The sequence below is a fragment of the Emys orbicularis genome, chromosome 2 (genome assembly GCF_028017835.1).
Source record: "Emys orbicularis isolate rEmyOrb1 chromosome 2, rEmyOrb1.hap1, whole genome shotgun sequence".
Classification (NCBI taxonomy): domain Eukaryota; kingdom Metazoa; phylum Chordata; order Testudines; family Emydidae; genus Emys; species Emys orbicularis.
Window position 1 is genome coordinate 62,500,398 of NC_088684.1, and position 14,534 is coordinate 62,514,931.

General features: G+C 41.9%; 1 protein-coding gene across 2 annotated transcripts in view; it reads right to left on the reverse strand.

Moving 5' to 3' along the window:
• Window positions 1–12,357, reverse strand: part of DNAJC5B (DnaJ heat shock protein family (Hsp40) member C5 beta) — a 38,890-nt gene extending 26,533 nt beyond the window's left edge. For both annotated transcript variants that reach the window (XM_065399499.1, XM_065399501.1), the window contains exon 1: window positions 12,251–12,357. In XM_065399499.1, coding sequence (XP_065255571.1) covers window positions 12,251–12,357 — 107 coding nt within the window. The remainder of the gene's footprint in view (window positions 1–12,250) is intronic.
• Between the last annotated feature and the right edge of the window lie 2,177 nt (window positions 12,358–14,534).

Sequence of the window (14,534 nt, forward strand, 5' to 3'; positions counted from 1 at the left end):
CCGCAGGCATGCATGTGGTGTACACATCCAGGAAGGATAGTGGAAAGAGATAGAGTGGCAGGGGATGGAAAGAAATGACATGGGGGCCTCACTTCAAGTTTTTGCTTGGAGACCCTTCCAAAAATTGTCACCTCTCTGAGTAGCAAGAGTAGATGGGAGTATTAAACATCACATGATAGGCCAGTGATGGGATACTCGGCATAAGGGAGAAGCTGGCCATGTGTTACCAGCAAAAATGAGACTGAGTCATATTGTCACATGTGAGTGACTAAAACTAGTTGACTACCGGTATGATGTGTTGACTAATATATGCTGGCTAACATATATATATATATGCCAATTTAGGCAGTATCACAGTTACAATATTTGTGATTAAAGTTATTGGTTCTTGATGCATATTAACATATATATATGGTGCACATAATACCAGTCCTGTGCAGCAATATTACATTCACCTGATGCACATGGTGTGCTCCCTGAGTTACACATTTCAGCTGGTATTATTTATATGATTTTATAAGTTACACATTCGAGCTACTGATCCATGAAGGTATTTCCCTAGCTTGTACTAAGACATAGAATGAATGTATCTTGATTTTAACAAGTTTCCTATCTGCCAAATGCTTACTGCAGAAAATGCAAGGAGTTATGGGATACTTAGCATATATATAATATAAATAATATGTATTATGTGCATTATATATATGTTAATATGCATCAAGCCCCTATAACCTTAAGCACAAATATTGTAACTGTGATACTGCCTAAATTGGCCTGTACTATAATATTTATATTCATATTTCAATAACAGTTATTTTACACTGGACATTTAACACTCTTTCTTGTTTTAATAAAAACATAACAGACTCATAGACATTAATGCCAGAAGGGACTAGATCAGCTAGTCTGACCTTCTGTATATCATAGGCCATTAAATTTCACCCATTTACCCCTGAATTGAGCCCAATAACTTGCGCCTGGCAGGGCTAGAGTTTAACTACCAGAAAAGCAGCCAGTTTTGAACTGTAGACATCAAGGTATGGAGAATCCAGCACTCCCCTTGGTAGTTTATTCCAATGTTTAGTCACCCTCACAATTAAAAATTTGTGCCTTAATTCTCATTTTAATTTGTCTTCTTCAGCTTCCAGCCATTGGTACATTTTATGCCTTTCTCCATAAGATTAAAGACCCCTTTAGTACTTGATATTTTCTCCCAGCGAAGGTGGAATCAAGTCACCTCTCAGTCTTCTTTTGAAAAGCTAAACAGATTGAATTCTTTAAAAGTCTCTCCCTGAAAGACATTTTCTCCAGCCCTCAGATAATTTTTGTGGCTGTTTTCTGCACCCTCTCCAATTTTTCAACATCCAAATGTGGACACCAGAACTGGACTCATTGGTCTTACCAATGCCATACACAGTGGTAAAATCACCTTCCTGCTCCTACTCACTATTCTCTTGTTTATACATCCAAGGATCCCATTAGCCTTTTTTGCCACAGCATCACACAACAATAGAGTTGTTTGTCCACTCTGACCCCATAATCCTTTTCAGAGTCACTGCTTTCCAGCATGTAGGTCTGGCCTGCCTTCTCTGTTCCTATTGGTAGGACCTTGTAGTCTGTTATATTAAAACACATTTTGTTTGAATGGGTCCAGTTTACCATACTTCATATGACTGCCTTATCCTCATCATTATTTACCACTTTGCTAGTATTTGTGTCATCTGCACATTTTACCAGCAGGGATTTTATATTTATTTCCAGATCACTGATAAAATGTGGAACAGTGTCAGACTTAGAACTGATCCCTGCAGAAACACTAGCATTCAGTGATTTCCCATTGACAACTACTTTTTGAAATCTGTCCGTTAGCCAGCTATTAATCCATTTAATGTGTGTTTCATTGATATTTTTAGCACTACATTTTTAATGAGAATGTCATGCAGCACTAAGTCAAATGCCTTAAAAAAGTCATTTTACAACCACAGTAATATATTGCATCATGTACATTGTTGTTCAGTAAAAGTTCTACCAGATGAGTGATGGTAAACTATCTTTGACATTATACATACTATTCTTACCCAATGAATATGGCTTATTATTTCTTACCATTTAATTAAAACACATCCCAGTTTTATTGGTCTAGAACAGTCTGAGATGAGTTTTCTTAATTCTTGACTTTTTCCTGCATGTACCAAGACAAACCTATAACCCTAATGCAATCTGGCATTTTACTGGTTCTTATGAAACCAAAATTTGCATTATTGTGGTATCTGAGTCATGGTAGCATAAGCCAGTTTCCTCTTTTCAAAGCACAAGGGAGGTGTAAAGGGTTTATGAAACTATTTGTTTTTATGAGGCATCTGACATACAGTGACAATAGTTACACAAACTCTAGTGAAGTGGTCTGAAAAACTGTGAGTAAAGAGCCTTGCAGTTTCATTAAATTTCACAGGTTTTTAATTTAACAACGTTGTGATGGCTTTAGTCCACATCCTTGAGTACAAGAATGATATTCTCGGTGGGCTTTCAGCCTGATTAAACATTTTGAATAACTAACAGAATACAAATGTGTCAGTTAGATGGATCTGAATGCCTTCTGCAGCATTCTATTACCCTAATCAGCAGAGAAAAAATGTGGGGAATATTAATAAAAAACTAAGTGTAACATACTGATTGTTGTATGAAAATGCTGTAGATTTGGTGTTTAAATAAACTTTATACAACCTATGCTTGGAAGATATTGTATTTTTCTGTTAATAAAACAAATCTCAGATAATAAAACAATTACACAAATTACATTTCATTCATAGAAATGAATGTAAATTACAAATGGCATTTTAATTATAGTTTTGATAGAAGTCAGTGGAGGGGACTTGTGGAAGGGCTTTGTTTTTTGCAGACCAGATGGGCGACTGCCATGCAATTTCCCCCTATTTTTTTTCTGGTTTCACAGATATTCATTATTATTTATAATAGTCTGGAGCCTGTAATTAAACTAACATCCTTATCCACCATATGTGAATCATTCCTTGCTTGAGAAAAAAAACACTTAGGAGACAGGAGTTCCCACCCACAGAGTTTATCCAGCTTTGTACCCTCAGGGGAAAAGGCTTCCCCTCACCTTTGGAATTAACATGGTTTTTGGCCCCCTAAACCACACAGATCTCAAGATATTCATCAAGGCTAGAGCCATCCATGTAGGGACTCTGGGTGAAATTCTGGTCCCACTGAAGTCAACGAGAGTTTTGCCACTGACTTCAGTGGAATCAGGATTTCACTCTTTTGTGTTTCCACACCCAGTGTCCATGACACTTTTAGGAACCATATTGCCGTGTTTTTCTGCTACTCACAACTCCCAAATCCCCTCAGGGTGATACAGGGTTTTCCAGTGTGTGTTGATCCACATCACATAATATAGTATTGATTTGGGTCATCACTATCAAATGCATAGATTCATTGTGTGGTGAGACAGATGGATTCACAGACACTTATCCCATTTCCCACCCCACTCAAACACACAATGCAAAAACCATTGCAGTAATGTTTGCCTGAGGCTGGTAAATATTTTTAAATGCGTGGGAGCCCCGGTGCGCCCTGCGGGGCAGAAGCCCTGAGCCCCGCTGCTCTGGGAAATACTCGGGGAGAAATTAAGCCCTGATGGTAAGGAAATGCAGAGGGAAGAGTAAAGGAAATACACACAAAAGGAAAAGAGAGAGAAAGAGAGACAAGCAGATGGGGAAAGAAGAGAAACAAGGAGTGACAGTGGCGACCCTAAAGATGAGGTTATTTTTTCATTGAGCGATGCTGAGATAATAAGGTACTGAACAAATAATAAAAATGATGATAACTAAAAATGTAAGTATTAAATACAAGCCATATTCTAGTCTTGATTTTTGTAAAAACCTCCCACTGGCATCAATGGGCTGTGGAATTCTGAGGGGAGAATGTAGTTCTAAATGTATGCCCTCGGTACTGATGATAATTAAATATTTACTTAATTAATTTATCTGTGTTACTTAGAACTAAGTCAAGAATAGTCTCTTCTCTTCCATGCTGTAGATTTACTTGGCAAGAAGCAATTGTTAAAGGTGTCAAGAAGTTGATTCTCAAAATCTTGTTCCATTGTGACATGTAACCATGTGATATTTCTATCCTTTCTTAATAAAACACAGGAAACACCTCTGTAATTTGTTCAGATATTTTAAAAGAAGCTGACCCAGAGTTCTGAGTTTCTTTCAGCCATGGATATTTCATAATCACCACTGTCCAGAAACCTACACAGTGTATTCTCAGTTATCCAGACCTCAATTATCTGAAAAAAATGGTTACCTACCTTTCTGTAACTGTCGTCCTTCAAGATGTGTTGCACATGTCCATTCCATTGTAGATGTGTGCACGCCTCATGCACAGTTGTCAGAGATTTTTTCCCTCAGCGGTACCTGTCTGGGTGGCTTGAGTGCCCTCTGTCACCATGCATCCCTGCGTGCTGGTATAAGATCATGGGGCCGCCCTCGCCCCCCTCAGTTCCTTTGTACAAGATAGACTCCAAAAGAGAGGGGATGATGGGTAGGTCATGGAATGGACATGTGCAAGACATCTCGAAGAACAACAGTTACAGTTTTTCTTTTTCATGTGATTGTACATGTCCATTCCACTGTAGGTGACTCACAAGCAAACATGCATGGAAGTGGGCCCGGAGTCTACCAGAACAGTGATTGTAAGATAGCCTCTCCAAAACAGGCATCATTTCTGGACTGATGGAAAATGGCATAATGAGAAGCAAAAGCATTCACTGATGACCAAACTGCTGCTTTACAAACATCTATGATCTGCACTTGTGCTAAGAAAGCCGCTGAAGTTGCCTGTGCTCTACTAGAATGCACCAGTGGTTATAGTGGCCTACCAGTTTCCACTCAATAATCTCATCCTGGATCTCTTTGTGCATTAATTTATGCTACCAACTGGCTAATATAACCCCACCAGCTGAGGTAATTGCCACTTGAAATGCTACCGTCATAGAAAGGTGTAGGAGAGAGCAAGTTGCAAGGGACTCAAAGGGTGGTCCCATCAACTTTGCTAGGACTAAGTTCAGATCCCAAGGAGGGATGGGATCTTGTATGTGTGGGTACAATCTTACTAAGCCCTTTAGGAATTGGATGATGATGGGGTTGGAGAAAAGAGATCTACTATCCACCGAGACATGGAAGGCTGAAATAGATGACAGATGCACCCTTATAGAGCTAATAGCCAAACTCTGTTTTAGATATAGAAAATAGTCCAGTACAAAGTTCAGGGGTGCCCACTTTGGGGATACATCTTTTTGATGAGACCATATGGAGAAGTGCTTCCACTTAGCCAGGTTAATGTTCCTAGTTGAGGGTTTTCTGCTATTCAGAAGCACTTTCTGAACAACATTCGAGCACGACCTTTCAAAGGGTGTCAGCCATAAAACGTCCATGCTGTCAGATGGAGGGCTTGGAGTTGGGATGAAGCTGGCGCCCATGGTCCTGGGAAATTATGTCTGGATCCAATGGGAGAGATAGCTGAGGCTTGATTGACATGGCTAATAGGATCATGTACTGATATTGACGAGGCCACACTGGTGCTATAAGGATGAGGTGAGCATGGTCTTGTTTGACTTTAAACATTACCCTGGAAGGTAAAGGAGTTGGAGGGAAAGTATAAAGGAGAAAATTCTTCCAGGGTAGGAGAAAAGCATCTGTCTGTGAGCCTGAGCTGATCCCTCCTCAGGAACAGAACTGATGGCATTTTCTGTTGTTCTTGTTGCAAACAGTTCCACTTGGGGAGTCCCCCAGACCTGGCCACATCTGGATATAGTTATCACTTGTGGTGATCAGAGAAGGGTTCAGTTGCTCTGGAAGGTAAGCAGCCTTGAGATTAATTGAGTTGTTTGTACAAAAGTCCCAGAGGCGAATTGTCTCCCGGCACAGCTGAGTCAACCGTGCTCCTCACTGTAAAACATGGTTGCCAAATTGTCTGTTAGAATTAATAAATTCTTTCTTACTGTGTGGGGGAGGAAGGCCGAGCAGACTAGACGTGCCACTCTGAATGCCCTGACATTTACATGAGTCTTTAGAGCTTGAGACAATCAGAGATCCTGAGTCTGCAGGGATCCCATATGAGCTATTCAGGGATGATGCATCTGTGACTAGAGTGAGGGATGGTAGCTGCGGGCAGGGCCGGCTCCAGGCACCAGCTGAGCAAGCTGGTGCTTGGGGCGGCAGATTGTTCGAGGCGGCATTCTGCCCAATCCTAGGGCGGCATGGCCGCTTTTTTTTTTTGTTCCGCTCCAGCCGCCCTGTAGGGGGTGGCGGTGCGGAGAACCAGAGCACCCTGCAGGGCAGTCCTCTTCCTTCCCTCCCCGCCGACCGGAGCGGAGCCCTCGCAGCAGGCGGCAGGAGGCGGCGCAGCGGGAGGGGCCGCGTGGCAGCGCCCCTGCTGTAGCCCTGGCCACCCTCTTCTCTCTCTCTCCCGCCTGCTCCCTCCTCCTCCCCCCCCAGCCGGTCCCCCTGCACCCACACTCCGGCCGCGCCGCAGGTTTTTTTTTGCTTGGGGCGGCCAAAAAGCCAGAGCCGGCCCTGGCTGCGGGACAAAAGGAACGCCCATGGAAACTTTCAGAGGGTCCATCCATCAATACAGAGATGACAAAACTAACGTTGGCACTCAAACCACTTTTTACACATGGTGACAACTCAGGGCATACGCTGATGCTAGCCATGCCTGCAGCTTTCTGAGATGCAGCCTGCATGCTGAACTACATAGCTGCCATGTGACTCAGGAGACTGATGCAGCTGCATGCCATGGTGAGAGGATATGCTTTTGGCCGCAGACCTAGATCCCATAACATTTTGAACCTAGTTTGCAATAGAAAGGCCTTGGCCTTCGAGGAGTCTAAAACTGCCCCAGTGAACTCTATTATCTGTACAGGTTTCAGGAGCAATTTTTCCCAATTTACATAGGAGTCCCAGTGCGTTGTATGTGGACAGGATGGTGGATATGCTGGATAGGACTGGAGTCTTGGCCTGACCTCTGCTCAACCAGGCATCCAGGTACAGGAACACATGGACACCTAATTTTTGTAGATGCGCTGCCGCAACCACCATGCACTTCGTGAACACCCAAGGAGCAGCTGGCAGACCAAACAGAAGCACTGTGAACTGATAATGGCAACTATTCACCACAAATCTGATAAAATTCCAATGGTCGTTATGTATTGTCACATGGAAGTAAATGTTCTTTAAGTCGAGGGCAGCGAACTAGTCCCCCTGTTCCAGGGAAAGAATAATTGAAGCTAGGGTAATCATGCGGAATTTTATTTTCTTCAGGAATTTGTTCAACTTTCTTAGATCTAAAATAGGCCTGAGGCCTCCTTTTGCCTCAGGAATGAGGAAGTAGCAGGAATAGAAGCCTTTTCCCTGAAGTACCTCTGGACTTCTTCTGGGACAAGTGATTGGTAAACAAAAGGTGGGGAATTGATGGAACTATGGAAACTGGTACATTGCCTTCGACCAACCCCATGAAAATGCCTATTTGGATGAGATGGCTGCACAGAATGAGCCCACTTATGCTGAAGAGGAGGGCACTGGAGGGTGCTTTCCATAATCCCTGCCCTTTTTCTTAGCAGATCTTGGGGTCAGGGAGCAAAAATTTGGTGACTGTATGGCTGCTGTGGATGAAACCACTTTCTTTTTGTGGCCGGGGTATAAATTCCCAGGGATTTGAGTGTCACCCTGAAATCCTTAAGGCTATGAAGCCTGTCATCCATTTTTTCCCCACAAAAAGCAAGGGACCTTCAAAAGCGAGGTCTTGGATAGTCTGTTGGATGTCTAGGGATAGCCCAAGCGACAGCAACCATGAATACCTTCTCATAGCAATAGCTGATGCCATGATTCAAACAGTCAAGTCTGCACTATCCATACTGTCCTGTAGAGCAGACCTAGTGACCAGCTTATGCTCTTCTGCCATTACTGCAAACTCCTATCTACAGTTCTCTGGTAACAGGCCTTAAATTTTATAATGTTCTCACAGAGGGTGAAATCATAGTGACTCAGGAGTAGCTTTTGGTTTGCAATTCTGAGCTGTACACTCTCTGAGGAATAAAGTTTGCAACCAAACAGATCCAGTCTCTTTGAGTCTTTGCCTTTCGGTGTCGATGCTTGTTGTCCCTGTCTTTCCCACTCATTGGCAGCTGCCACCACAAGAGAACTGGAGGTGGGGGAGATGAGAGTAAAAATGTTCATACACCTTAGAGAGCACAAAGTACCTCCTCTCAGCTTGCTTTTCTGTGGGGGGCAAGGAGGAGGGTGCCTGCCAAAGATCTTTGACTGGCTCCATGATGGCTTCATTAATTGGCAGAGCCACACTGACCGGAGGTTGCCGATACCAGAATGTCCACCAACTTGTGAGAGCTTTCCCACACACCTTCTGCCTGAATGTTAAGTAGAGAGGCCATCCTTCTCAAAAGATTTTGATGAGCCCTGTGGTCCTCTCGCAGTGGTGAGTCACTTGACAGCTCAATAGCCTCATCTGGTGACAAGGACAAGAATGCAACAGGCATCTGAGGTGGTGGTTGGTATCTGACTTGTGGTGGAGAAGGTGCCAGAGTGACTTCTGGCTGCTCGGTACTGGTCTTGGTACCAGGTACCAAGGAATGATGCTCTTGATGCTGATGTCTCCGGTGCGTTCTCTATGATAGCAAGCAGGACCGTTGAGGGGAGGTCCTAGCTGGCATGGGGGAGGCCCCATGATGTCCAGAATGCCACTGGTATGTGCTGGAAACCCATCCTAGCCTGGACCATTGAACTTAGAAGGATGCCAACGCTGAGGTTGCTTCATGGCCCATGCTCCCAAAGCTTTTGATGGGGGGGTATGCTTCCTGTCCTGAATGGGATACAAGTGACCTCATCTCCAAGTCTGAAGAAGAGCCAGATACTTCTGACAATGAAGGGACAGATTCAGTTGGGATTGATGAGAGGTAGCCCGAGTCCAGGGATGGTGGTTGTGACGGTACCTCCCATAAGGCTTTATGGAAATATGCTTAGAATGTGTTTTATGCTACATATGCCATGTAACATATCTCCGTAAAGGTTATGATCTACTGAATGTATTAATCCTATTTGTATGCATGTGTCATTTTTGTATTCAAAGTTATGAATGTTATGAACGTTGGCTGTGTACTGGCTTGATTTCTAAATAACCTTAGTAGAGCATTTGGTCAGTTCCTGGAGAAAGGAATGTTGAAATTAAGTACCTAATCAAGAAACACTTAAAGGACAATGGATCTTGGAATGCTTCAATCCACATAAGAAGTCTACTTGAGGACGTTCAAGGTAGCATGTAAACAATGGATGCTACCTGTAAAAACTGTGAGTCATGCATGGACATGTGATTTGCCAGGTGACTCCAAAACTCCATCTTGGAGCTGGACTTTGCATAGGAGTGAGGAGGGGGTCTCCACCCACAAGAGAAAGTCTATTTAAACCCCTGGGAGACCCCTCCATTTTGTCTTCAACTGGCTAAAGAGGGAGCCTCTCCACCCCCCAGGATACTTGAAAGAAACTGGAACAAAGGACAGTAACTACAGGGGGTGTGAGTGATTGCTGGACCCAGGCTAAAAGGAGATTAGTCTGTAAAAGGGAGCATTCTGGAACTGGTGAGAATCTTATCTGTATTTAGTTTGATTAGACATAGATTTGCGCATTTTATTTTATTTTGCTTGGTAACTTACTTTGTTCTGTCTGTTACTACTTGGAACCACTTAAATCCTACTTTCTGTATTTAATAAAAACACTTTTTACTTATTAATTAACTCGGAGTATGTATTGATACCTGGGGAAGCAAACAACTGTGCATATCTCTCTATCAGTGTTATAGAGGGAGAGTGTTATATAAGCTTTATACAGGGAAAAACAAATTTATTTGGGTTTAGACCCCATTGGGAGTTGGGCATCTGAGTGTTAAAGATAGGAACGCTTCTGTTAGCTGCTTTCAGGTAAACCTGCAGCTTTGGGGCAAGTAATTCAGGCAGGGGTAGAAGTAGTCTTGGCACATCAGGTGGCAGCTCCCAAGAGGGTTTCTGTGATCTAACCCGTCACAGTGGTATCGGGGAAATCATTGTAGGCTTTCCTCTTGACAGCATACACTTTCGCAGAGGCCTTCGATAGCAGTACCACAGGATCTCGATGCATTGAAGTATGAGCTGCGGCCATTAATACCAGTGGCAGACCTTCTTCTGCTGGTGATACCACTACTGGGAGGCTAAACAGGTCCCTTGCGGCTCCGGGGTGCTTGGGAGCAGCACCGTCTCATGGCTTGGCAAAAGTCTTTCAGGGGATAGCCTCAACTAAGGTGACCAGATGTCCCAATTTTATAGGGACAGTCCCGATTTTGGGGTCTTTTTCTTATATAGCCTCCTATTACCCCCCACTCCCTGTCCCGATTTTTCACACTTGCTGACTGGTCACCCTAGCCTCAACAGACCTGGCACAGGCTCTGGAGGCGGCAATCCCCACTTGGCAGGCGATCAGTGTTCCAGGAAGACCCTTGCCAGGATGGGTTCCTGGCCAAATCCAGTGTCTTTATTAAGACCACAGTCTTATTTATTTATGGCTTATTACAACAATCTGTAACCCACTAACCCCTCTTTTTGTCCTATACCTACAGGGGTATTAACAGGCCACTTCACTCTGAATGGTCCCTTAGATATGTGATAACTACTTATGCTAAACCAGGGGTAGGCAACCTATGGCACGCGTGTCAAAGGCGGCACATGAGCTGATTTTCAGTGGCACTCTCACTGCCCGGGTCCTGGTCACCAATCCGGGGGGCTCTGCATTTTAATTTAATTTTAAATGAAGCTTCTTAAACATTTTAAAAACCTTATTTACTTTACATACAACAATAGTTTAGTTATATATTATAGACTTATAGAAAGAGACCTTCTAAAAACGTTAAAATGTATTACTGGCACGCAAAACCTTAAATCAGAGTGAATAAATGAAGACTCGGCACACCACGTCTGAAAGGTTGCCAACCCCTGTGCTAAACTACCTGTTTGATCTTATATTTAGCTGTGACACTTTGAGTACCTTTCCCAGTCCTGAGGAAGACCTCCGTGTAGCTCGAAAGCTTGTCTCTCTCACCCACAATAAAAGACTATTTTTGAACATTTTGGCCATACAGTAAGTTATTGATGTTGGAGGGCCTGATTTTACTCTCACTTTTACACCCCAATTTACACCATGTAACTCCATGGTGTTAGTAAATATTAATTTTTAATGATTTTTTATGATAAACTATTATAATTCTTTTATATGCTACCCAAAATCCTTTTTATGTTGTGTATTGATACGTTTAGTGTCCTACATCTATTGAAACTAAAAAGTTCTTTTTCTTTCAATTGAAACTAATGGGTGATGGGAAAATGAATTCAATAATGGAATGTGTTTAATCTTTTAACCCTATTGTTTACTCTGACTTTAATGCAGTCCAAGTGTCCAGGGAAGAGACCCCTCAAACTAATGAAAAAGTGTCTGCACAAGTATGTTATAAGCAAAACTGAATGATTGATAAGGGATACTTCTTAATGCAGATGTGTTCTGTAAAGGATGAAATAATGATCCCATTGAAGGATGTTTTTAACTCATTAAGAACTGTCAGTTGTCATAGCAGTTAGTACTTATGACCAGATTAGAGATTCCTTTTTGCTCATCAGTCAGGTAAACTGTGGACCATAAAAGACATTCCATTAGTAATTAGGAAAACAGAATACATGGTAAAAATAAGGATGGGAAAGTATTTTCCTCTCCAAAATGGGGTTTGTCTCACACCCTATGAAAGGATAGAGGGTTGGGAAGTTACTTTGGGGACTGCAGGTTAGATTGCCAGTATCCCACCAGTTACAGAGAAGAGAGACACAGAGGCCAGCTCTTTATCTTACACCAAAGGTAGTAATGTATCTATTCTTTCTGTATTCTGTATAGTGCTGTATTAATCTTTGATTTAATAATTACATTTGAGCCTGTTATTTGACAATCTCAAATCATTATTAAATTCAAACATGCAACAATGGACTTCAGTGCAGTTACTCCTGATTTACACTTCTTTGAATAGCTGCTGTTTGTAGGAGCTGTTCCATGGACAGTACATATAATATCTCAGCACAGTAAAATCTATGTTGCTGTGACATAAAACATTTTTGTTACTTGTGTTTTAGACATTTCTTAAATACCTGTAAGATTTCTTAATTTCTTCATGTGTTGCCCCCTTCTCCAGAGCTAGAATTTCATATAATGCTTCTCCTGATGTGGATAAAGCCCGTTGCCTTTGTTCAGCCATCTTATCTGTGCATTACCAAGACTACTGAGGGGGGAAAAAGAACAACTGGGATTGCAGATGTAGGGATAATATTTCTTATTGTTAATTTTAATAAGGTTTAATTAGTTTGTTAAGTTACTTTCTAAACTATTTTACATGTAAGCAAAATTAGAAAAGCATATACATTTCCAAAAAAGCCACAGACCTTCCTCTCCCCCAAAATACATTATTTTAAAGTGATTTTCAAAATGGCCACACACAAAAAATGCTTGGGTTAGGTGCCAAATGTCCCAAATAAAAGGCCTGATCCTGCTCTCAGTTAAATTAATAGCAAAATTCTCATTAACTTCATGCAGAATCAGGCCTGAACAGAGTAAAAGGACATTTCAGGATAATTGTTTAGTTTGTTTTCCCCTTCTCTTTCAAGTCCTACACATATAATTGAATCTTCCACTAAGATCATTGGCTTCTTTCAATGGGATGTCAGCTTTATATCACCCAGCAGATATATATATATATTTTAGAGCAGATTTCTGCCCACTTTTTGCTTTCTGAGCAGCACAAAGTGACTGGACTAGAGGCCAAGGATTAAGCCCAATGGACTATATGGACTATATTATAGAATTAACCTTCCATACATGGCCGGCTCTAGCGTTTTTGCCGCCCCAAGCAGCAAAAAAAAAAAAAAAAAAAAAGCCGCGATCGCGATCGGCGGCAGCTCTACATTCTTCATTCTACGGCGGCAATTCGGCGGCTGGTCCTCCGCTCCCAGAGGGAGTAACGGCCCTGCCGCCGAATTGCCGCGGAACGGCCGGACGTGCCGCCCCCCTCCTCATTGGCCGCCTCAGGCACCTGCTTGCTACGCTGGTGCCCGGAGCCGGCCCTGCTTCTATAATAATCTTATGTGTGTGAAAAGCTGAAGTGAAGTAGGGTCTCACATTCAGATGTCATGGTTGTGTCTTACAGTGCAATAATTCTAGCAGAATTCATAAGAAGTCTTTGATAAATTTGCTACAGGGCCCCTCAGTTGCATGGCATGAATGAAGGTTAAATGTAGACTAATCATTGGATACACTGCTGCGCAGATCAATCAGCCATTACCTCATTCCTCCTGCAGGTGGAATTGGCAGCCAAACTACCACCTACAGAGTGGCTCCACTACCACTTTGCAGCGTATGAGGAGGAGTGCTCGTGATACCTGAAGAATTTCTTTATATGCTGTTGGCACCTATATATACTTGGATTTGGTGTTGAGGGAAAGATCTGCCTCTTTGACAACAGAACAGCCACAACAAAGCTCTGATCACAGCAGAATATAACCATAGGAAAAATCTACAGTGAGTTGTGGGCATGCTTTGGAGACAGACATTTCTGAGAACTAAAAGATTAGTGTGTCAAATAAAACTACTACTCTGCCATTTCTCTCTTCTCACTGCTGAGCTAGAAACATTATCCTGCCTTTCTTCATATATTATTTACTAGGCCACATTTTGGTTTAGATTCAGCTTTGTAACAAATTCAAACTCTTTATCTGTATTCAGTTGTAAAATAAGAGCAAGCATGCCATTAAAAACAAACAAACAAACAAAAACCCAAACAAAAAAACCCAAACCATCATGTTGGTCAAAAAGTTACACGAGATTACACACAAAAGTAAACTAACCTATGTAACTTTGGCAAAACCTATTTGATTTCCTTAAGGAAACATTATTTACATTTATAATTTTTTTTCATGACTTCTTATTCTAATAAATAAAAGCAAGGTTCAAGATCCTGTGAATTACTGAAATTCACGCATCTAGCTGAAATAAATGTCATAGTGCAAAAGTACCCATTAAATGAATTAAACATACTAAAAAAATTAATCATTAAGAATTATGTTATTTCAGGCCTAAAATATTAATTTACCAGCTGCATTACAGTTCTATTTGTTAAGAATTACATGGCTGTAACATGTTTAACATGACACTAGCATTGGGACCCATCCTGCTCACGCTCGAGTCAATGGGAGAAGGATCTGGCACACTGACATTATCAAACCTCTCATAACCAGACAACAATATAAAGTCACTGAACTACAACACAATTTAAAAATTCCATTACCCAAAGCTGGATACATTGCACCACAGCAGAGGCAAAAACCAAAGGTAAATTAAGATGGATCTTACTTTAAAGGACAGCAAACTAACATAATTTGT